Raw genomic sequence first — 26,810 nt, forward strand, 5'->3', positions numbered from 1 at the left:
GAATAAAGCTATTAATTCTAGAATTTTCTGCTATCTCATTTTCGAAAAACTTGACGTCGTTCTTTAGAAAATAAATAGAAACAAAAATGCCCAGAATAAAAATCCGCACTTTAATTTTAATACGTCACACCTGGTATGTTGAAAAGCGGCAACACCGCCACTATGCTGACCCATTTAAAATTTAATCATTTCGGCGTCAACTTTAGAAAGGTTATCAGATGACGCCTTTTCGAATCCAGGTTCTAGTACGACCGTGATGGAACAAATTATCAAAAAATAACAATTTAAAACTTAAAATTTGATTACAAGCTTTCACAAACGGACTAAACAAAAAATTTAACCTCAAATTTATTATTCAACATGCACGTCAAATTAAATCGCAATGTTGCCAGTTGTTGGCAGGCGCACGAGCATGGTTCTGCTGTGATTGGGCGTATTTTTCATACGTTATCAACTGGCACTTTAAAATTATTCCAAATTAAAGTAATTTTATTATTCTATTTTTTTTTAACTGAAAATAATCTTCTATTTCAGATTTTGTCCTTGAATTGGGTATTTTATTTTTTGTGAAAAAGCCCATTAAACAGAATCACAATAGACATGTGGAATAAGGCTATTGGGGAAACCACGTTAAAAAACGCGCTAACTACACTACTTCATAGGTGGCGTGGAAACGTGTGCATATTATGACGATTACAAATCTTTGACTCGTTATATCTCAGAAACAGTGGCCCTAAGGAAAAAAGTATTAATACATTTTTTATCGAGAATTTTATGATTTATAATTTTTGCATGAAGTAATTTTATGAGAAAACTTACCGTTTTGCTGAAAATCACGAAAAAACAATTTTTTTCTATATTTTTGACCTTTGACCTCGCATAAATTTTTTTCCAGGCACCGGCATGATTCGGAATTTTAAAATATTATTTTTATTTATGTTTTAAACAATTACAAGCATTTTCAGCTTGTTGTAAATTTATGTACCTTCGAATGTCTAGATTAACCGGAATAAACAATACATACTGCCGAAGTTTCTCGATTTAAATTCGGACTACCCTGTATATTGAAAGAAAAAAAAATCATCGGACAAATATTGTTTAAGTCTTCAAAAAATATAACTTAAAAAAATAAAAATCACTTTTGAGACACGCCCGGTGTATAAAAATTAAAAATATTTTATATACAGCGTGTCCCAGAAATAAGTACAAGTATTTTTTGAGGAGTGGTAGATCTCGACAAAAGAAACATATTTTCTCTTTATTGTTTTATATAAGTCTAAAATTTTAATATACAAGTCCAAAATAACGGAGTTATTTTACTTTGAAAATTTTCAAAAAAAATGATTTTTTGCTAAAATTTTGAGAACCACTGGATCTTTTCTGGATTTTCTTTCTTGTAAATTTAATCTAATACCAATGTTGCCATATTATCAAGAAATTATGTTTTTTAATTAAAAACTAAAATAAATTCAAAAGATTTTTTCAAAAAATTTCGAATTTTCAAGATTTTTTTTTCGCGAAAAAAACCTCAGAGGCGTGTTTCTGGGGTTGAACTATACTACCAGTTAAAATACTTGCACTTATTTCTGGGACACCCTGTATAAATATAGGCCGGTATATAAATACAGGGTGTTTCAAAAAACATGTGCCATCTCTCGTGGGGAGATTCCTCACGTAAAAATAAGATTTATTTTTCATATCAACATAGATCCGATTCTGCTTTGTTTCCTAGCTACAGGGTGTTAAGAAGTCTTAATATTTTTTCGATTTATTATACTTTTCTTCCAAGTACTTTTAGCGTTTCGAATGAAATTTTGAGGGTAAAAGTTACTATAAATGCAACATATTTTAAGGCTAAAAAAGTGTCGCTATATTAATCAGGGACGAATATTTTATCAAAAAATGCATGTACGCCACTGACTTTTTTTTTCTCTTATTAGCAAAATAGTGTAAGCAGTTTAATTCTGATTATAAGTTGTCTCTTGATATTTTGTCGATTTCGGCCTCCTTGATGAGATAAACGTAATTTTATTAATTTGCCCTGATCCAAGTCTAATATAGTCTGTCCAACGAGAAGATCCTTGACAGTGATAGATGTGTCTGTCATTTTAATTTCAAAGTAGTTTATTTCATTTTACAAAGAAATAAGTTGGTACAACTGAAACGCATAGCAGGATATATTTAAAATTGATTGACAAGATGACAAGTGATTACTTCAAAATATTGTGAATAAAACTGTCAGAAACTGTATAAAACTGAAAAAATGTAATCGAGTTATTTTATTTAATAAAAACGGTATGTGTTAATACAAAACAAACAAGAAAAGACACTACATACCAAAAAAATATGAAAAAGAACTATTAATTACTTTCAAGCTTTATGAAACTACCCGCATTTATGATTATATTTATCAATATAACTTATGTACAAATACAAATTTGTAATATTCCGCAGGAATAAATAGGTAAATAAAACAAACTATTTTATTAATAATAACACCTACCAAATTTTATACCTTAAAGGTTGATTAATTAACTTTAATCTTAATTTTTTTAAACCAGTACCTTTTGACATTATTTTTCTGCAATTACTAAAATCCATTATTTACATATCGTGAAAGATATCGTGTGATGTCGATATTTTACAGCTACTCAGTTTTTAGTATGTGTTTAGTTTGATCCTTCTACCATATACGAGATGCACTTATCTACGACGAAATGGTATACAAACTTTATCGATGGCAACTTCATTGGTGTATAAAACTTTCTGCCTGGGCAGCGAGTATAAACCATAAACTGTGCTCTGGGTATACAGTTAATTTTCACTCGATTTTTCCTCCACTTGACTTCAAAATACACAAAACACACGTAATAATACGAATCAAAATGCATCATCTTCCAAAACGCACGGTATTTAACAAAAGTTGACACAAAATTCTAACCTATAATTTGGCAAGACTTTGACAAGCGTCAAAAATGTTGGTTCGTTTGTCGTTCATCGTTCCGTCAAACCAATAAAATTGAAATACGATCTGTCATTTTTTAAATAAACCAATAAAACTGGTTAAAAACAACAAGACACGACGCATGACGGATTTATATTTAAACCCATCCATAGATAACTTAAAAATTATTAGAAACTTTTTTAGTAAAATAAATAGATTGGTATGGGACGTCATCTGCTTTTCTTCTGTCATCGTCTGTCGAAATCTTACCTGAGAAAAAAAACAGAGTATAGCAACCTTTAAAAAAAATTAATATCATTAACTTGCAAACGTTTTAGATAAGTACTTATTGATTCCTAATCCAAAAATATGAAAAGAAGTTCATATAAACATGGGTATGGAAATGGATAATTTTAGAGTTACCGGATGTTAAAACTTTTTAAAATTAGGTTTTCAAAAAAAGTCAGTGGCGCACATTTTTTTTTTGGAAAATATTCCAGTGATAACCCATATGCACGTCCCTGATGAATTTATCAACACTTTTTTAGCATTAAAATATGTAGCACTTATAGTAATTTTTACCCTCAAAATTTCATTCAAATCACTTAAAGTACTTGGAAGAAAATTATAATAAATCGAAAATTTATTATAATTTTAACACCCTGTAGCTACGAAACAAAGCAGAATCGGATCTATGTTGACATGAAAAATAAATCTTATTTTTACGCGAGGAATCTCCCCACGAGAGATGGCACATGTTTTTTAAACACCCTGTGTATTAAAAAAAAAGTTTATCGGTAGAAATGTTCGAGTGAATTTATACCCCACTTGGTATTCATTGGAATTTTTTGACCGGTTGATGAAGGTTAAATAATAATAACTGGTGGAGTATTTCTGTACTAAATATTTCTGAGCTACACCAATATAATTTGGAAACATTAGATGTCACTTATTCTATGTACACCTTAAATTTAAATCTAACACATTCCTTACAGCCACAATACTTATAATATATTAATGGAATATAATTTACCGAACGCCGTACGCCTATTGGCCATCAACCGAACGGCCATGTCATTAAATAAAGAAAAGTTCTTCACGATCTTTCAGTCTCAAGAGGTCGTTCATCAAGACAAGACCTCTCTAGTGTAGCGCCAGTTTGTAAAAAATACACCACAGAACATACAAATCACAGAAATCGTCATGAAATTATTCGTATTGGCTGCGGTGGCCATTTTGGCAACAGGAGCAAGTAAGTTTCTAATATAAATTGGGTTGGGAATTTTTCTTATGCAAATATTACTTAGTTGTTTGTAGAAAAAATGTTACATAACTCGAGAAATTCTTTAGGTATTGAGGAATATCTTTTTTATGTTGATTAAATATGAGCTAATATAGAGAAAATTCTTTATAAAATAATGTAAGAAATCTATGATATTTTAATTGAAATTAAATAGTGTTTATAAGGTGATTCTAATTAAAAAAATGTGACTAAATCTATACTTTATAGAAGCTACTTTATAGAAGTATTGTTAAAAATAAATAAGTTTTTAACTGTATTTTATTAGTTATGATGATTTTATAACTAACTTCATTCATATCATGAAATTTTGATACTAAATGATTACAATAATTTTTTCTAAGTAAAACAGAGTTACTTGTCTAATTTAATGTTGATCTCTCCTTTGATTTTAGCTTTCAAGATTTACTGTTATTTGGATTATATTGTTTTATATTTTTCTCATCATTTTGATTTGAAACTGGTTTATAAAAATTATTATTTTCGATATATTGATTTATAAATTTTTAATTATACAGTGTGGTCCCAACTGCATTCCGGAAAATTCGGTAACACATTCTGCAGATAAAAAGAAGTGAAAAATTTATATAAATGTTTAGTTTCGGAGATACAGGGTGTAGAAATTTCATTTTTATTTCGATTTTTTCCAAATAATTTCTGAAGTAACGTAAATATTTGGATATTAATTGGTGTCTGGGAGTTTTTTGACAAGAGAAATTTGATTTTGATGTCAATATGACTACTACTTGTAGAGGGCGCCACCTTCATGTGTTTTAACTGCTTTGAAGAGTAACAACTTTTTGTTCGTACCTGTATAAAACAACTGATTGAAAAAAAATATTAATTTCCGTGATTTTTTACGTAAAAATAAATGTCTCTTGGTAAATGCTACGAGTAACCGTTCTCAGGACATTTAGAATGTAAATAATTAATACATGTCATTATTGACAAAAAATAAACGCATATTGAGTAGATAGTTATGAGACTGAAATTATAAATTTGGAAACTATTTATTTTTTTAAATTAATCATAAATTTTTCTTCCAAAAAATGATGATAAAACAGTTTCAGTTGAAGGTATTGATAATTTTGATTTCAAATATCTCGAGAACCATTACTCGTAGCGATTTTTACCAAAATACCTTTTTTACGTAAAAACGTCGTAAATATATATTTTTCTTCAGTAGTTTTATACAGGTACGGAGGAAAAGTTATTACTCTTCAAACCAGTTAAAATATGTAGGTAGCGCTCCCTACAGGTAGGAGTCATATTGACATCAAAATCAAAATTCTCATTCAAAGAACTCCCAGACACCAATTTTTATCCAAATATTGACGTTATTTCAGAAATTATTTGGAAAAAATCGAAATCAATATGAAACTTCTACATCCTGTATCTCCGAAACTAAGCATTTTAGGACATACATGTATACGAACTTTTTTTACTTATTTTTATCTTCAGAATATACTGCCGAAGTTTCCGGAACCAACCTGTAGATCACGAAATTCCACATTAAACTTTTGACTGCAGACACCAAAAATGCGGTTCATCGATGTGTCGATGCGCTTGCGCTTCGTCGACGTGATTTGTTAGTTTGTTTGGAAATTTGTCCATTCATGATATTTCTTTTGATGGTTCGCTCAAAAACCGAAATTCCGCCGAACCGCCGCACAACTCATCGCATCGACGCACAGGCGCATAAAATCAACGCATTGACGAACTGCATCAGCGCATAGTGAATACGGTGCTTTAGTCACTAAGTAAATATGGTTGGTTATCACTTGATAGAGATGTGTTAACTTTTTGCAAATATTGGATTTGATGTTATACCATATATTTTATATATTATATATATATATATATATATATATATATATATATATATATATATATATATATATATATATATATATATATATATATATATATATATATATATATATATGTGGTGGGTATATTGGGTGTCTCAATACTTCTGCGCCAATGAAATAATTAATTTGCGTACAAACTTAAAAGCTGTTGGTTTAACCGGCAGTGGCGTTGACATTTGAAAATGACACTTTATATAATATATACTAAGGGTCGGCATTTCTGGTCTTGGGTGCCGGTTTTCATGTGTGCGAAGAGTACGGTTAACCACGCTTAGTAAAATAAGATATACTGAATAAAGACAGAAGGCGAGTATTTTCCCAAGCGCATGGAATCTAACGTCAGATTAAGTAGTTATGTAATAAATACTTCGTATTTTTGCTCACTCCGACTTACTATATTGCCATAACGACTCACTCCTATACATGTAAACGCCGACCTAAAGGTTTGCTTGCCAGCGGGGTATTTTCTCTTTACCGTTTTTCAAATAAGCCCAAAAGATCCGGACTTATTCTACTTTGATAAAAATAATTACCTTTTGAGAACTACTAATTTTTTTCTTTGTTTTCGTTACTCTAAATTTAAACTATTATCTATGATGCCATATTATCAATTTATGTTTTTTTACTGAAAATTAATAAAAAATCAAATTTTTTTCGAAACATAAAATTTTCAAAGTATTTTTTGGCTCACCCTGTATAGTTTAAAGATTTTTAATAATGTAGCCTCAAAAACACTCGGGATTTTTGGTTTGTATGGAGCTGTGGACTTTATTGAAAAACATTCGCACTTTTTGACATACCTTCATTTTCTTAAATAGTGTATTAAATGTGATTTATTAAATATAATAAAATGCACAAATAAAAGCAGTTTTCTATTTGCAATCTGTCTTTTATTTGTAATTGTTTTGTTTGGATGAAGGTAAATTACATTTATACAAGGTGAGCCTTAAATAAATTTAAAAATTTTTGTAGATCTCGATAGAAGAAACATATTTTTTCTTTACCGTTTTTAAAATAAATCCAAAATAGCTGAGCTATTTTATTTTGAAAACTTAAAAAAAAACGATTTTTTGTTTAAAAATTGAGAACCACTGGATATTGTGTTTTCTTTCGTGAAAATTTAATCTACTACTTATGTGGCCATATTATTAAGATGTTATGTTTTTTTCAACTATAAATTAAAGAAAAATAAATTGCATTATTTTTTTCAAAAAATTTGAATTTTTCATAATCTCATAGACGTGTTTCTGGTGTCGAAATCTACCACCCCTATAAATATTTTAATATGTTTAAGACTCATCCAGTATATTTAAATTCGTTTAGACTTGAATATTTTAAATTTCTTATACGTAGGTTGCCTTTTAAGATTTTTTTAAAGTGAAACAGAAACGAACAAGTTTTTATTGATTTTCGAAACATTCGCTCTTAAGGTCTATACATTTTTGCATACGTCCAAACCTAATTTTGAAAATATTTTTTCCACTCTGAAGCTGATATCGTACAAACATGGTTTTAAAAGTCTTCAACAGCTTCTTAAGGTGATGAAAATCGCTGTTCGCGCATCTTTAGTTTGACAGTGGGGAACAAGAAAAAGTCATCAGGCGATAAATCGGGTGAATACGGGTAATGACGCATTAATTAGATGTTTTTATCCTTCAAATATTTAGTTGTTTGACGTGCTTTATAGGAGCTGGCATTGTCGTGATGAAGAATGACGTTTTTTGTTCGTTTTCCTTATTTCATCGAAGACCGTTGACAAACAAATTGTTGTTTACCATTCGGCATTAACAGTTGTTTGATCCTCTAATGGAGTAGTTAAGTGATGTACTGGAGTAGATGACTAGAGATGAGCAAAAATGCGATTCTCCAATCGCAATTGAAATTGAGATTGCGATTTTTCAATCGCTGCGATTGTAACCCGCGAGTGCAATTTTAATATTTAATTATTGTACTAGGCATTCTATTCAGAATGTCATTTTCTATGGAATAAAATAAAAAAATACCGAGGGTGCCATTTAAAAATCAAAAGTTGTTCTCATTTCCGGTGAAACATGAAGTGATCGAAACGAATTGAATACGTCAATCAATCCTAATTTATGTCATATGCTTGTATACCAAATATCGTTTTTTTATCAGGAAAAAATTAAAAAGTTATAGAAGCGAACCACTCTTGAGAAACACCCGGTTTATTATGATCTTAGCTCTTAGTCCTACAAAATAATATCTTCTCTATAAATAAATAAAATAAAAGAAAAAAATCCATCCCAGTTTACTATAAAATGCTTCAATGGACCACAAAATCACAATCGCAGCAAAATTGCAACTCGCAACTATAGTAATATTGGTTGTCTAAGTTAAAGTGAGCCAATCGCAGGTTGCGATTGCGATTTCAAAATCGCTGCGATTGAATCGCAGTTTGCCATTTGTTGCTCATCTCTAGTTGCGACGTATGCACTACAACCGAATAAACAAGCGATTGTAAATACTTAAAAGGCAACCTACGTATAGAGTTACTTAAAATTTTACAATTTTCAAATAAAATATTCATATTCTTAGTTTTATAATTTATTAGAAGTAATATATACCAAATCGCAGAAAAATATTTAGAGAATGTAGAATTTCATATAAGAAAAGTTGTGTTACACATATTCAACGTATCAATTAAAATATTATAAATATGGAACTCATATATATGTCCATACGTACACTTTCTCTTTAAATGACACTTCGAGAACCAGTTTACGAACCATACCGACCGACAGTTCAAACTTATGCAATTTTCCACGCATTCGATATGACAATGTTCATTTTTCATCGAAATTATGATTGGGTGATATATTCGACCAGGTCTAAATGCTTTTATATTAATATTAACAATTCAAATGTTTGTGTTAGCGCGGCATTTAACCATGTAGCTTTCTCTCACTTAGAACGATTTCAGAATGCAACACCGAGCTTGAATTCTTTATATAACTCTTAAATTATTCAGGGGATAATCTTCCAAATGTCACATTACCATCTTCGTTATTTAAATATTTATAGTTTCGTTGCAAATTTTTTAAATTGAAGACCATCACATTATAATTTAAATTAAATTAGCATTAAAGATCGAGTGGTTTAGTGTAGAAAAGCAGAAAGTTAGTGGAAAAGTCATTTAAAATTTATCAAAACTGGGTAGACAACAACAGTAGTGCAAGTTGAAAGTTGTGACCTTTCCATTAAAAATAATGATAATTTTCTTTTAATCTTGTAACAGTCAGGGTGACCTTAAGACTTGATTTCTTGCAAATGTTAAAGGTCGTATTTACGAGAAATGGTCATTTATATACAGAGGCGTAGACTAAAGAAATACATAAAAACTTTAATATTTTTAAAAATATAAAAAGATTCTTTAGAGATACAATAAAATAATGTTATTATTTTTTTAAATATACATTTAACAATATGAAGAGTACAAAGTTCTATTGAAAAAAATTGAAAATAATTTGTTTAGGTTGTTGACTTATTATACAGGTTTAATCGAAGAGTTTTTTAGCCTATTTTTAAAACATCCTGTGCAATAATTTGAAGAGTAAATTTTCCTAAGACATTATTTGTCATCAGAACCATGTCTGCTGAATATTTCTTTTGTCTCATGTCAACACATACCTTGGTTAATTTTTAAGAGAAAAACGAACTTGCCACAAGCATTTTGTAATTTTTTCAATTATCGTTACTTTTTGATGTTATTCTTCATAATGACGAGGTGGCTTTGGTGATTATTGTTGTGTACGATGGTTCTTAGTGCCGAAAATTGTGCAAAAGCCATTGATCTTGTTTAAGATGGCCGAAATTATTAATATTCGCTGGGCTCTTGAAGAAGAATGGGAAAACATAACTGGTCCGTGGCCTGCTCTGGTCCGCCATTTGACGAACCGACATTGTCAAAACGGTTTGTGTGGTTCGTGGTCTGCAGACTGATCCCGGAACTTGAAAATTTAGTTCGATTTGACATGGATGCAAGGCAACAGGCTGTGGCAGCTGCTACTTTGTGTGTCATGTATAGTGGATCATTGTTGCAACAAAAATGCAAAAAACGCAAGAAGAGATGGTGGATGGCAACATATATGCGAAATACAAGCTGCATGCACCGACAATGGTCCGTAATTTGCCGAGCCAATACGAACCCACACGGAACAGCACAGTCCATTCCTTTGTTCCGTGAAATTTTACCGACAACCGACGGTACCGTCCGGATCACGGACCGCGAGCCACAGCGAACCGCCTATGTTACACGGTTTGCGGTCCGTGGTTCGTCGTGACAGGTTTGTCGGACCACGGATCGTGTAACCGGGGCTTTACAGTAGCCGGGATAGGTAATATAAAGTATCAGAGTATTTTTTTGTTTGTACACTTAATTATTACAGTTATTTTATTTAATATCCTTAGTTTTATTAGTGTTACTAATATTTATTAAAACCAAGCCAGTATCGTAACTTTTTAACATTTTTTAAATTTTCATATAGAGTTCTAATCAGTGTCGATATGACATTACGACAATAGTCACCAAAGCCACCTAGTGATATAATAAAAAACATCATCATAAAGTAATGACAGTTGGAAAATTGCAAATTGTTGGTGGCAAGTTCATTTCGCTCTTAAAAATTAATCAAGGCATGTATAGACTTGAGTCAAAAAACAAGATGCTCAGGAGACATGGTGTTGATCGAAAATTAACAGCTACTCACGAAATTATTACACAGGGTGTTTTAAAGTTAAGCTAAAAAATAACTCTTTAATTAACCCTGTATAATAAGCCATATAAAAATAAATAAATATAACAACTTTTTGTACGGTAATGGGTGTTTTGGCACTTTTTGACAATTTTAATTTAACCTTACTATTTGTTGCCAAGTTTGTTGCATTTCTCGAATCGGAAGTGGTAAATTCTTTTTCTAGTTTATATGCAATTTTACATTTTAAAGTAGTAAATTCCAATAAGCAAAATTCGCGGAAACCGTTATGGAAATAAAAAGAAAAAATGACAAATCGAATTGTATTGTGAATTGTCACTGTCAAATATTTTTGACCAATCACAACCGATTTGTATTATCCGATAAACGGATAAACTCCTGAATTTTTGAATGTGTATTCATGTATATCCTGTACATTTTTATGCTTCTTAATTTGGTATTTACATTTATTTATTAAGAAAATCTAGGAATTAGTGGGGTTGCAGTCGGAAGGATTTGATAAAGAATTAATACACTTTGTTAATTGTCAAGCTTTCGGAATTTATTTATTCCTTCCTCAGGACATTAACGTGGTACAGAAAAGACCTTCATAAAAACTACAATAAAAAATATGGCTCGTGTTGATAACTCCATCGTGAAGCATCGCTGACCAGTCAACCACAAAAAAGGGGGGAAGAGGGCTCTTATAGGGCGGTTAAGCCGCCTGATAATTTATTTAGAACATTGGAATAATTAAGAGATGTTCAAATAAAAATTAAAAATTCAATTGCGTCTCAATCTAAGGCGTGAAGGCGCAAAGCAACTGACTATGTATCTATGCACTTTATGTATTAATATAATTATATAAAGTAACTATGGTTTTATCAATTGTGATGTACGCCAATGAATCGATAATTGTTAAATAATAAGGTGATGAGACAAAAGCGTCCAACGGCACGAGTTTCAACAGACAGTGCCTTTCACTTTTCAACGTTATGTAAAATACCTGATTGTTGTAAAATTACTCAGTGAGAATAAATACATTTATATTTCTGGATTTATATTACTACGAAAGGCTATTGAAAAAGTGCATCCGTTTCATTTGAGTTACACACTCTGAATAAAAATAAAGGCCTTTGTTGTAACGTCTAGAAATTTAAAGAACATTACTTGCCAACCGTAGTCATTGTAAGTAGTTATTGTTGAGTCTGGTTGAAGTTTTTTAGAAATCTTGTAATTTTATAATAATTTAATAACAATAGTTACTGTGTGTGGCCGGCCGTAGCTCCAGCGTTAGTGTGTTGATCTGCGGAGCGGAAGGTACTGGGTTCGATCCCCAGCCAGTACGGTGGCTTTATTTATTTAAATAAAAATATTTATTTATCTAAATAGAGCGACCAACGAGCCGCCACCTCAAGGAAGGCAATGGCAAACCACCTTGAGTATATTTGCCTTGTACAGCCTCTCAAATAGTGCCGTTCGGATTCGGTAATAAACTGTAGGTCCCGCGTACTTGTGAAACACTGATGACACACATCACAAGTACATACGAGAGGTAGCCGACGCTCTATATAGAGTATGGCATTGTAAGAAGAAGAGGTACTGGGTAATAAAAAAGGTTAAAAAAATACAATACCGATAGAACTTTGGTTACAGTTGTTTTATTTACATAAAAGAAACGCCGTATGATAAAAAAAAATCGGCGTCAAAGACGGCTGGGTAAAGACAATCGGTAATAATTTTGGCGAGGTCAATCTCTAGACCTCATTTACTAGAAATTAACGCATAACTTGTCAAAATAACACTAATTATAGAAAAATTAAAAACGGATAGAATGTTTCCAGACATACAAATAATTTAGGTCTTCATCTTTTTTCGATTTATTATAATTTTCTTCCAAGTGCCTTTAGCGATTTGAATGCAACTTTGAGGGTAAAAGTTACTATAAGTGCGACATATTTTAATGCTAAAAAAATGTCGACATATTCACCAAGGACGTGCATATGGAATTCTTTTCTACGAAAAATATGTGCGCCACTGACTTTTTTCTTTTGTTGGCAAAATCATGTAGACCGTTAAATTCTGATTAAAAGTTGTCTCTTAATATTTTGTCGATTTCGGTCTCCTTGATGAATTAAACGCATTTTAATTAATTTACCTTAATCCAATTCTAATAGCATCCATTAAAAATTTTTAGTGTCATTAACTTGCCAAAATGTTAAATAAGTATATATATGCCAGGAAATAGAATCTCACGCTTTCACAAATCTACCAGGGGACCTATTTAAAAAGATAAAGTATCTCACAAGAGAATTCAAGCCAAAAACATGGGCAATAGAAGACGAACGAGGACAACTTAAAACTGAAATTAACGAAATAGTGGAACGATGGCGAACATACTGCGGAACACTGTATAAAGAAAAAGATCTTCAGCCTAGTTGCTCTTTCCACAGTGATATAAATAATGAAGAACCAGACATACTGAAATCGGAAATTGAAGCAGCAATAAAAAACCTAAAACATCATAAAGCCCCGGGACCAGATCACATCACGGCCGAAATGCTCCAAGCGTCGGGAGATTTTGGTGTGGACATCTTGCACAAATTATGTAATATGATATAGCATACTCACCAATGGCCATCAGATTGGACCGATTGTTCCATAATAACCATCCACAAAAAAGGATCTCCAGCCAAATGCGACAACTTTCGTACCATTGCGCTAATTTCACATGCCAGTAAGATTCTTCTTCATATCATTAACGAAAGGTTAAAACCGTATATTCAACCACAAATCTCTCCAGAGCAAGCAGGATTCACAAGAGGTCGAGGAACACGTGAACAAATTTTGAATGTCCGTCAGATTATCGAAAAAGCCCGAGAATTTAACAATCCGCTCTATATTTCTTTCATAGACTATCGAAAAGCCTTTGACAAAGTCAAATGGTCAAAACTATGGATGGTTCTTAAAGAAATGGGCGTGCCTCTTCATTTGATTTCATTGATCCAGAATCTCTATTTAAATACTAAAAGTAGAATTACCATCAATGGCGTTACTTCGGAAGACTTCCAGCCTACTTGTGGTGTTAGGCAGGGGTGCATACTATCTCCTCAATTATTCATTAATATGTATATATATATATATATATATATATATATATATATATATATATATATATATATATATATATATATATATATATATATATATATATATATATAATATATATATACGTGCATACGTATCTTATTGGCCTCCATATGAAATACAGGCACCCAAGCCTCCACCATATCCATTACGTTTTTTTATTCATATTTGGTATATATAGGGACGATAATTGATAAGCTTTCTAAATTCCCCATGAGGGGTAACAAATTTATAGAAATTATATATACAGTTTTTCGCTAAACTTTTAAATGCAATACGTCTCCGAATATAAAGTGTCTAACTAGCCACCTACTTGTATAAGATTATAAGGGCTTCGCTCGTATTTGCCTCCGACAGTGTTGCCGCTTCTAACGCTCGCAGATGCAATGCAAAAAGACCGATTTGGCGACCTTCAGCTATTTTTAAATCTTTACTAGGCGATTCCTCGAAATCAACTCCACCCGTCTTTTCAAGACATTTTTATATATTTTTGATGTGATGCTCTGGGCTCTGATTATTTACATGATTAAATATTTTGTATTAGAGTTTGTTTTGTTAAATTGATCATGAATAGGTATGAAATTTTACATTAATTCCTTTTACATAAGATTCATAAAAAATAATCAAGTTATATAATTATTTAATTTCCTTGTAGACTCTAGCTACACAAGTGAAACAAGTAGTGTCGCGCATGGTTCTTTTCCGGATACAGATCTGGATTCAATAAAAAGTGACTGAGATGATTAGTTAGTTAAGGATCCTAATAATAATAAACGTCTTTTCTAATGCAAGACTTATGGGTTATTTATTATTGAAATACCTTTTAAATAACAGTATTTTAATATAATAATTGAACGTAACAGAATACAGAAATATTCGTATGGTACAATCAATGTCGGTCTATAGACTGCCCTCCCTATTCCTCAGCCAGTCTCTCTCCGAAATCCTAACATAAACAAAATATCTTAATGGGTCTACGACAAGGTCCCATGCACGTTGGCGTTGACGTAAGCGGAGCGCTGCATCGTTTGCGTTTTTTCTTACACTAATTACAATTCTTCGCAAATATTCTGGATATTATATTACTTATGTTTCTTCCAACAGTCAAATACAAGACAATAAATCATTATGTGGCTTTGATAAAAATGTATTGAAAAAGCATTGTAAATGCGTCGGTAAATGCATTTGTGAAGAAAAATATTTTGAATACTTTACTTCTTGATTGTTTACTATAACACAGATATTATAAAAAAAAAACAGCAGTGGGATTCTGTAAGCTTCGTAGCAAGAAATTTTCTGTCTAGCCTATGCTATTTGTATATAGGGGAAATTAAAAATAACTTTCGTTGCACATCATAATACGACCACCAGCAACTCCATAAGACGACGAATGGTGTCATTGATTACGTACAACGAAAGTTGTTCCAATTTCCCTATACGATTGATGAGTCACTAGACAGGAAATATGTATACAAGAATCGGTCCTCAGGAAGTACCTTTATAAAATGTCTGAAGGGTGGTACCTGTGGCTATTATGCTTATGATTAGTTTAGATTGTTAGAACGAAGAGGATGATAAAAAGTTGCAGCAATTTTTCTTACACGTTTCATTGCCCTTTTTGGTCTTTTTATAGCAATACTATTGCATTATAATTTTAAAAACTTTTTTTTTTTTGATGCATATTTTATATCAATTAACCAAATTTCTTCAATTTTTTTAACCTATTTTCTTCAAGTCTTCACTTTATATTATTATACCTAGTATATAATTTTTTTCTGAAAGAAAAAGCAATTATTGCTATGATAGATTAATTAAATTAAATAATTATTTTGGCACTTAGGACAATACTTACTTCAAGTCTTCACTTCTTTATATTATACCTGATATATAATTTTTCTGAAAGAAAAGCAAAAAGCAAAAGGCAAAAAATTACATACACATTAAAAACAAACATATTTTGGAAATATTTTTGATATTATGTCTTCTAGATATTTGTTCTGAACCATTATTGCTTCCTGTCACAATGCTGCATCGCAATAGTTGCAAAGTACAGATTTCTTTAAAAATTTTAAAGTTTTCATTTTCTACAAACCGGAAAATCTGTTAATTTGACTTATTATAACAAAAAATGTTTAAAATTCATTAATTCGAAAAACTCTTTGTTTGATTCGAGGACATTTAGATTATTTTTTTCATTAAAATATAGTTTTGATCGTTCTATTCTAATAATAATAGCTCCCGTATATAGCGTTTAACGCCTTGGGAGTAGCAATGTACAGCTTGCTATACTAGAGCCGTTCGGTATACAAGGAAGGTAATGTGGCTAGCACTACGCTTCAACCGCCTATTATTACCTCAGGATTGTAGCGAATCCCAAGTACTCATTTAAGGCTGAGTCGACCTAGGTACCCAAACTATTTTTATTTTAATAAAAATAGTCGGCTGATGAAATGCCGGTGTGTGGGAATCAAACCCACACCTTGAGATTGTTAGACGAGCCTGTACCTCTACGCCACTGGGCACCTTATCGTTCTATTCTTTTACTACTAAATCGTGCTGTATTGTTTCACTCCAGTTGCAAGATTATAAGTTTCATTTTTTCAGTTGATCGAATTTCTAGGGTTGGAGTTCAAGACGGTTACAAATAGTTTCTCAGACGTTTGAAACCACATCTGAGAGATTTAAAATAGTACTTCCAAAAAATATTAAAATGATTACTTCTCGTACGTATTTTAACGTTGTTGTAATAAATATATTTTCATCGACTTCAGTATTTTGTTTTCATTGGATGTTAATATGATATTTGTCAACGCTTTCTGTACATCGACGTACCTAGATCTTAAAGCTAACATAACAACGTGTCTGGATGACGAACGCGTAGGGTTTAAACCTTATAATGTTCTTGATCTAAGTTTTGAACATCTCTTTGCAATTATCCCTCTTGTACTTGTACTCTGAACAAAATTTACATTAATTTGTTCCATAAAATCAAAAAAGTTGCTGATTTCAGAGACGCTTTGCGACTAAATTGAGCTTCTGAGCAGCACAAATATTTTATGTGGTAAGAATTAAGGAAACGAACAATAATAAAGTGTCATAATCCAATTAGTAATGTTGAAGAGTAGAATAACGAGAAAATAAATATATCTGTACTGTATGTAGTTGTAGCAAATCTCTACTTTTTGGTTATAGTTTGTATTTTACAGTACACAAATCGGTCAATCTGAATTTTTAGGTATGCAATTCTCACCATTGAACACCGGTAGTTACGTCACTGTTAAAATTTATGTAAATCCTCTACGTTCTATCAAAAACAAACTTTTAAGAAAATATAGTGCTTATTGTTTTTAATAATATTATCGGTTTTATATATTTTTTCTCGCTTTGGTTCTTACAAAAACCAAAACTTAATATCATGATGTAATCTATTTTAGAATGTTCCGGAGTAGATTTATAATGGTAGTAGAATTATACTACTGCTATGTTATTATTAGTTAGAGATAATTTAATTAAAAGAAAGATAAATGTATCATTTGTATTAAATAATATGTACAGAGTGACTAGAATTAGATTTACTTAACTTATACTTAGAATAATATCAGGAAAAAAAATAAAAATATAATAGGTCCCTGAGATCCTAAGGAAACTGGTTAAGGTATATTTAGGCCAACCAATGTTGCATATTCATTTACCATATTTCTGATATTGGATCAAGGCACCAATTTTGAATCACGCTGTACATTATTTTACCATATAATTCAAAATTGGTCAGAGAATAGAAAGTTTATACTTAATAACTGTAGGTTAAAATAAATAAAAAACAAGTTTTTTAAGTTTTTCAATACTGAATAATTGCCTACCACATTCTATTAATATGCATCTGTAAATTGTTGGACACAAAAATATGTCGCCTCTGAGTAGCAAGTTAAGTATAATAATTATGAATAATGTTGATAGACCCTTAAGTCTTTAAACATTTAAGTTCCATTATTACATAGTATAATCTTCTCTGCATATGAGTGTATTATTTTTTTTTTCAAATTATTATACTAAAGTTTCTTTATATAAAATTTGAAAAGAAAAATGCAGTATTACACAAATAAGCAAATAGGTAAATATCGAATTGAGTAGGTATATCTAAAATTGGTATTATATACATACGTATTTGCCTCCCAACTATGTTGCCAGTTTTTCCGGAGGCATAATATTGCAATTTTTGTATGGAGACCAGTCCGTACAACACACTGTCCTAGCGTATATGTGTATAAGATTGTAGCGCCACGTGGTGGAATTATGCGGAACTACGTTGTGTAACTGTGCGTGTGTAGACTACCAAAACGCCTCCAGGGTAAAATTGGTGACAATACACCTTAGGACCATTGAAACAACTTGCGACTGTTATACATGGCGATACGTATTGGACTCCGATTTTTCGAATTCGCCTCCGGTTTTGGAGGCCTATGAGTTTACAAGGTTTATATTTTGGAGGCGTATAAGTCAAAATGCAAATCTATATATATATATATATATGTATATATATATACTGAATATATCATGAGACGGGCATTGAAACATTGGCAAGGGGGGACAACAATTAATGGCCACAAAATTACCAACCTCAGATTTGCAGACGATACGGTCCTTCTAGCAGGAAACGAAGAAGAGTTACTGCAGCTTCTAAAATTGGTTGAAGACGAAAGCGAGAAACTTGGACTTGAAATTAATCCCTCTAAAACAAAAATTATGATTATCGACAGGCAAAACAACAACAAACCTGATGTAGTGAGCATTGGTCGTTTTGAGGTTGTAAGTCAATATATATATCTTGGGTCACTTATAAACAACACGGGATCGTTAGAAGGCGAAATAAGAAGAAGATGTGAAATGACAAGAGTGGCAGTGCGAAAACTCTCAAAGATATGGCGAGACAAAAACATATTTAAACACTTAAAAAAAAGGCTTGTTCACTGCCTAATATTTCCTATATTAATGTATGGCTCCGAGTCCTGGACGATGAGACAGTCAGAAATGAAAAAAATTGACGCAACTGGGATGTACTGTTGGCGACGAATGCTCAGAATTCCCTGGACTGCCCGGCGAACCAATGGATCCATAATCCAAGAACTGAACATCACAGAACGCCTCTCAACTTCTATACAGTCACGTATACTTAAATATTTCGGTCACGTTATGAGGAGGGATACTGACTGTATGGAAAAGCTCATTATACAGGGCAAGGTTCCGGAAAGAAAACCAAGAGGCCGCTCGCCCCACAAGACAGGGAATTTTGGAGACAAACCTCACACATCACCTGACCACTACATTCCTCTTGTAGGAATAAAGACAGAGAGAGAGAGAGAGGTTTTAAACTAAAAACTAATAAATAAAATTAATAAATTATTTATTTAATAAAATGTAATAAAAATATAATAAAATGAAAACATCAAGAAATATAAAAAAAAGTTCCTATAAACATGGGTGCGAAAATGCATAGTTTTGAAGATACAGGCATTTTGTAATTATCTTAAAACCATTATTTTTTGGGGAATTTGCTGTAGGTAGCACTACTATTATATATCAATGTTATAATAAAATTCAGTAATAAATTACTTTAAATAAATAATTTATTAATGTTATTTCTATTTTATTAATTGCCATTAATAAAATTGCGTTTATCTCATCGAGGAGATCGAAATTGACAAAATAACAAGATGATTTTGATTAGTATTAAATGGCCTACACACTTTTGCTTATAACTGAAAAAAAAGTCAGTGGCGCACATGTTGATTTTTATTATATTCCAGTAATAACCCATATGCACGTCTCTGGCGAATCTGTCGACACTTTTTTAGCATTAAAGTTTCCTAAACATGTGTATATAGCAGTCATAGTAACTTTTACCCTCCAAATTTCATTAGACTCGCTAAAAGCACTGTATTTTATTATAAAATTATAATAAATCGAAAAAAATACTTTAATCTCCTGTAGCTATGAAACAAAGCAGAATCGGGTCCATGTTGCTATGAAAAATAAATCTTATTTTTATGTGAGAAATCTCCCCATGAGAGATGCACAGGTTTTTTGAAACAACCTGTATGATATTGAGAACAACTGTCAAATCGATTAGTATCATCATTATGGATCATTAGGTCAATCAGTCAACCGTAACACAATATTGACAAAAAATCTCTCTTTACTAACAGACAGTTCCAAATTAGCAAGGTCAGCTAAAGTTAGATAATAAAGTTGTTAATTAAAATAGCTAAATTAATATACAGTAAATTAAAACATAATTTGCCTTACGCGATTTAATAGTATTTACTATATTCAATTTTATACACATGTAAATTGTTACAATACATTTCCTTAATGATCTAAATTTAAGCTAGTTTTATTTGCCTATAACACCACAGCTTTAAGTTCCATTTTCCTTTTTTTATCGATTTGAATGATAGCTTTTAGGTAACTTATATATTAGGTTATATTTTATATGGGTATTAAAATGGTGTAAATGCATTTTATATAATGCAAAAAGTGGTAATACCGCTCCTAAAGTATATAAATAAAAAACAAATTATAATAAAATACATAAAGAATTACGTAACAATTAATTTTCGACAATTAGGTGTTTTGAACGATTATTTTTTAAATTCTCCGTGAAAATGAACAAAAAATGCATATTAAATGCTTTCTAGAACACACCGTTCACTCACAGACTGTTGGGTTATTTAGTTCCACTTTCTTGACAAATTATAACAAGATATTGCATGTAACACATTTTTGCCACAAACCAGTGGATTTGAAGCGAAAAAATCAGCATTAAATCGTTTATGTGTTATAAAAGCTGACACTTTCAAATGTTATTTACTGATTTATATTCTTGTTGAGTAGAAAATTGTTTATTTTTAAACAGAGAAGGTGTTGGTCCTCTGAGGTTTAAAGCTGACTGTGTAAAATATTTTTTTCAAAAGTTAATCGAAAATCGTGACTAATCACTGTGGTGTATTTATTTTGAATAATTATACGAGGGTAGATTGACAAGTTTTGCAACTCAAGACGTCACAAAACATTTAAAGAAATCTTTTTGTTATGCCAAACTCTGCACAGAGCGTAGGCGAACTTTCGCATGTAATGGTCATGTGTGTGTTGCCAGTGTTTTTTTGACCAACTGCATAACAAACAATTCAAATGAAATAAAGGATGTTATGTTAAAAATATTGCTCTATATTGTGTTAAAAATATTTGTTATTTTGATTACCTCGCCTCGGAAGCGCCGCGACAGAAGCAATATTTTGGGAAAATTGAGGAGAATATGTTATGTAAATCAAACGCTAAATTTGTGAATAGCCCTACTTATTTTATTGAGTAAGATGAAAGGAGTGCTGTACTTTGCCTGGAATTCACAAGTAAAAGAGCAAGGCAGAGAAAACCTTGATCATTAATCCAAAGAAACCAACTATGTTGTTCGGAACTTTAATAAAAGAGAAATAATAATAATATAAAAACTGTCCTCATACTAAGGTTTGTAGTTTCATATATTCAAAACATGCCATATTTATATCATTCAAAACTGAAGAGTTTTTGTTAGTTAGCAGGTCGCCGACCGCAAGTGCTAAGGCTCTGGTTTCGAGTCTCGAAGCTAAAGTTGGATGTTTGGTGCAAATATCTTTAGATTATTATACCGTTTTGCAAGCTAAGATATTGGCCCATGCACGGTAGAAAACTATTAGGACACTCAAAAATGTCTTTATTGACGCACTGAACCAAAAACATCGGCACGAATGGACAGTAAACGATTGTATTTAGATTACTTTTAAACTGAAATTATTTACAGCATAAATCGATTTCATTAAATCATTCCTCCTAACCTAAATTAAATTCTCAGATGAAATAAATAAGGAAAAACTTTAATACAGAATATTACAACAGAAAAATTCAATATATGTTCTAGTTAACATTAGTTAAATAATGAGAAAACGTTTAATTTACCTTTAATAACATTCTTTGTCACAAAACTTACGAACCAAAATACCATCAATGCATCTCGAATGGTAGTCTAAAAGCTATTACTCAACACCTATTATCTTTGCTCGTCTCCGGGGTGTTGCGAATGATAAGTATTTAAAAAGTAAATCATTTTATTTATGTATACAGAGTGTCTTAAAATTGAATGTTTTGAATTTAAAGAAATATGTTTATTTTTAAATAGGCGGTTCATCTCAATATGTACCTAAGTCTAAAATATTGCCCTTTAAAGATACACACTTTATTTTTTTAAAGCGTGTATGTATATACAGGTTGTTAATTTGTTCATTACGTGCGGCAAGAGCTTTATGGTTGAAATATGGCAACCTCGGCCCGCTCGTCGATAAACGACGCGACGGGACGAGTCGGCAGAATAATCAATAATGCATGCGTTCTCAATAGGCAGTGTTGCCATTCTGTTCCCCTATAAGTAACTGTCGAGTTAACAACCTGTATAGCGTCCCATTAGAACAGAAGTACTGAGACACCAGATATTTTGTTCGCCATTATTATCAGAATTATAAAGATTTTTTAGCTTATATTTTAAAATATGTATGTCTATTTCAGGCGGTCAAAGTCAAGCCTACAAATGTCCAGCGAAAGATGGACAATACGAAGACTCACGTCAGTGTGACAAATACTGGGAGTGTGTGGAAGGAGAAGCGAAACCAAAACTTTGTCCAGATGGTTTAGTTTTCGACCCATTGATCAGGAAAAGGAACAAGTGTGACCAACCTTTCAATGTTGAATGTGGAGACAGAACTGAATTACGTAAGTCCAAAACTAGTCAAGCGAATACTACTTTTCATACTTTTATGGCCTTTAAACAGAATTAGATATACAGGGTGGTCCAACCTGTATTCCGGAAGCTTCGGCAGCATATTCTGCAGATAATAATAAGTAAAAAAGTTCGTATAAATGTATGTCCTAAAATGCTTAGTTTTGGAGATACAGGATGTAGAGTTTTCATTTTTATTTCGATTTTTCCAAATAATTTATGAAGTAACGTCAATATTTGGATGAAAAATGATGTCTAGGAATTTTTTGACATGAGAAATTTGATTTTGATGTCAAATTGACTACTACATATAGAGGGCGCCACCTATGTATTTTTTAACTGGTTTGAAGAGTAATAACTTTTCGTCCGTACCTGTATAAAACTAAAGTTTTTTACGTAAAAAAGATCTCTTGGTAAAAAACGCTACGAGTAATGATTTGCGAGATATTTGGAGTCGAAATTATCAATACCTGTCATCATTGACATAAATTACACATGTTAATTAAATACTTGTTAGACTGAAATCATGAATTTGAAATGATTTTGTGCCAAAAGTACAACAGAAACTGTTTTATCATCATTTTTTCGTAGAAAAATTATGATTAATTAAAAAAAAAAAGTTCCTAAAGTTATTATTTCAGTAAAATAACGATTTACTCAACGTGTTTATTTTTTGTCAATAATGACATGTATTGACTATTTCCATTCTAAATATCTTGAGAACGGTTGCTCGTAGCGATTTTTATCAAGATATATTTTTACGTAAAAAGTCACGGAAATGTATATTTTTTTCACTCAGTAGTTTTGTACAGATACAGACGAAAAATGTTTTTTTTTCAAAACAATTAAAATACATGTAGATGGCGTCCCCTACCAGTAAGAGTCATATGGACATCAAAATAAAATGTCTCATGTCAGAAAACTCCCAGACACCAATTTTCATCCAAATATTGACGTTACTTCAGAAATTATTTGAAAAAAATCTAAATAAAAATGAAACTTCCACACCCTGTATCTCCGAAAATACGCATTTTAGGACATACATTTATACGAACTTTTTTACTTACTTTTACCTGCAGAATGTGCTGCCGAAGTTTCCTGAAAACAGTTTGGACCACCCTGTATAACACTTGCAATGCAAAGTTTCCTATCATATTATTAAATAAAACGTAGTTAGTAGATTTTAATATTTATATTTGTACTAAATTCATTAATAATTAATTATAAATTACAGAGGCTCCACAACCTAAAGGACCATGCCCCAGGAGAAACGGATTCTTTGCCCATGAAGATCTGACTGTCTGCAACAAATTCTACAACTGCATCGAAGGGGACTACACCGAAATCACCTGCACAAACGGTCTACACTTCGATGAATACTCCGGAACTTGTGTATGGCCTGACTCTGCTGGCAGACAAGGATGCAAAGATAACGCTAGTAAGTTCTAGATTGTACATTGTATAGGAGGGAGGAATGTTAATCACAGCGACCTATTCTGTTCCCTTCTCTTGAATTATAACTCTTCATACAGTCTCAGGACTTTTACAAAAGCGATCTGAGACGGTTTTACAGATGTTAGTTCTCCATCTGCGATATCAGTCGTACCAAAGTTTATGACATGAATGGTTGTCGTCTCGGTGCACTCAGTAATGAGGTGTTCTGGTATTTCCCAATTTTTCCACAGAATCTGCATTCGCCATTGTTTCTTAGCTTTAATTTACTGAGGTTGTCAATGAGGTAACAGTGTTATGATGTGATGGCAATTTACGGATTGTTACGGTTTTGTTACGGGGTTTTCATTGTACCAAACTTCTCTTTCATTTTTTCTTTGCGTTAAAGACTTCCAGCTCTTTGCAAAGTTCATGATGCAGCTGATGTTGGCTTCTGCAACTTCCTCTAGTCCCTCCAAAAAAGCTTGCCCTAAAGTTTTAGAGCATGGGCATTCCAGTACCGGACAGTGGCACAGCAGTTGTTCTATGTTTTCTTCTTTCTCTCCGCATTCTCTGCAATAGTTGTCCTTGGAAATCTTTCATCTTACGAGGTATACCCCCGTGGGGCAGCTTCTAGTGATGACACATACACCTTTCTCGGTCGTCTTCTTCCTCTCCGCATTCTCTGCAATAGTTGTTCTTGGAAATCTTTCATCTCACGAGGTATACCCCCGTGGGGCAGCTTCTAGTGATGACACATACACCTTTCTCGGTCGTCTTCTTCGTCTCCGCATTCTCTGCAATAGTTGTTCTTGGAAATCTTTCATCTCACGAGGTATACCCCCGTGGGGCAGTTACCAGTGATGACACATACACCTTTCTCGGTCGTAAGTTCTGGAAATTTTTTTCGAGTGTCTTAGGCCGAGGATTCTCATTCCAGGTTATGGATGGAGTCTTCCAGCTTCATGAGTTCCGCTTTAAGTTGGTTTCCACTTGGGAAGCAGAACGGTTCTGGTCCATTTAGAGGAGTGTGCGCTCCATTTCTAGCTAGATCGTTTGCTTTTTCAATATTTTCTATCTCTTGGTGGGCTGTTACCCAGAGTAGGAGAATTATATTTTCTTTGCTTAATTTGTTCAGCATTTCAGTATTTTTTAACCAACTTCAAAGTGATGGTTACTGAGTTGATCGCTTTTAATGCTGTTTGACTATCGGATAAGATGGCTATTTCTTCTTTCCGATAGTTCCTATCTAGGAACTTATAGTATTTCATCAATTAATTATATATTATTTTCTTTTAGATGTTTTGAAGGATGGATTCTCCTGTCCAAAAGAAACTCAGAAAGATGCCAATGGTAATCTTGTAGTGCACCCTAAATTTGCCCATCCTACAGACTGTCAAAGGTTCTATGTTTGCCTTAATGGTGTAGAGCCAAGAGACTTGGGATGCCAAGTTGGAGAGGTTTACAATGAAGAAAGTCAAAGGTGTGATGCCCCAGAAAATGTACAAGGATGGTAAGTTTTATTAAAACTTAATGATTTAAAATGTTTTTATTAATTTTGTGTTTGTAATTTATAGTGAGGACTGGTATAAAGATGACCCAGCTGCAGCATCCAAGCCAACCAAAAAGGCCTAAAAAATAAGTGATACTAGGTTTTTAATTTTAATTTTATATACATATTGTTTACAATCAAAATATACTTTTATTTATTATTTTTGTAAAAAAATTGCCACAAACTGAAAATCAAGCTAGTTGTTATATAGAACTTTTTTATATTTTTCATCAAAATTTTTATTCTTTTTTTGTATACTTTGTCTCCCTTTGTTATTCCTTTTTGTTTTCTTATTTTATCAGTTTATCATTTTCTTCTACTTTGTAATACTCATGTTGTTTCAGAAAATTTTATAGTGTATTATGTATAAGTCCTAAGAACTGATTTTTTACTCTGTGTGAGTGTGTACATATTAAATTAATGTACGAAATTGAAACGAAATAAATTAAATAAAAATAAACGTTAGCGTTTCGTTTTATTGAGTCTTTTGAATTCTTCTCGAAAGTTCACTTATGTGGTAAGATTTTTAAATACCAGTCAGTGTTATAAAACTTAAATGTTTCTAGTTCATCACCAACATAATTTCAACATATTATTGGTATTGTAAAGGTATTATAAAATTAATTTATTGCTAGTTTATTGTGAAATATGTTTTGACTTTTTATTTATAAGGTGTATTTTTTTAATATGACATTTTGTGTAATTTATTGATTTAGAGAATATTTCTATATTGGTTCTTTAAATAATATGACATACAGTTTTATTCTGTTGTGCAAATTAATTTATAAAAAAATATGTTATTCAGAATCTTTAAGATAATATTAATCTTAATGCATATACAGGATGTCCCAGGCTGAGCGTGCATTAGAAGTTTTGGGAGAACTATACAATATCTGGATGTTAGATCTTTTGCACATCACTGTTTCACAATGATATTTATCGATTAATAATATTTTCAATATGGCGGCACCTAACCTAACCAGAAGTTTACAGCAACTTATATTTTAAATGGGTACCCCCATTTTTTATTACATGTTTAAAAATTTTCTA

General features: G+C 31.8%; 1 protein-coding gene across 1 annotated transcript; it reads left to right on the forward strand.

Annotated features, from left to right (window-relative positions):
* The first annotated feature begins 4,036 nt into the window (after positions 1–4,036).
* LOC115877068 (protein obstructor-E-like) lies at positions 4,037–26,220 on the forward strand. Its single transcript, XM_030893145.1, has 5 exons — positions 4,037–4,196; positions 22,567–22,770; positions 24,012–24,215; positions 25,508–25,721; positions 25,786–26,220. Exons 1-5 carry the CDS (start codon positions 4,148–4,150, stop codon positions 25,841–25,843), a joined length of 729 nt encoding a protein of 242 aa, XP_030749005.1. The 5' UTR covers positions 4,037–4,147; the 3' UTR covers positions 25,844–26,220.
* Positions 26,221–26,810: the final 590 nt, after the last annotated feature.

Source organism: Sitophilus oryzae, unplaced genomic scaffold, assembly GCF_002938485.1.
Source record: "Sitophilus oryzae breed Bouriz unplaced genomic scaffold, Soryzae_2.0 scaffold_1059_pilon_pilon, whole genome shotgun sequence".
Classification (NCBI taxonomy): Eukaryota; Metazoa; Arthropoda; class Insecta; order Coleoptera; family Curculionidae; genus Sitophilus; species Sitophilus oryzae.

Coding starts and splice junctions, on each gene's coding strand:
- LOC115877068 (XM_030893145.1), top strand. CDS start 4,148: ATGAAATTATTCGTATTGGCTGCGGTGGCCATTTTGGCAACAGGAGCA. Junction 22,771..24,011: donor TGGAGACAGAACTGAATTAC/GTAAGTCCAAAA, acceptor TATAAATTACAG/AGGCTCCACAACCTAAAGGA. Junction 24,216..25,507: donor AGGATGCAAAGATAACGCTA/GTAAGTTCTAGA, acceptor ATTTTCTTTTAG/ATGTTTTGAAGGATGGATTC.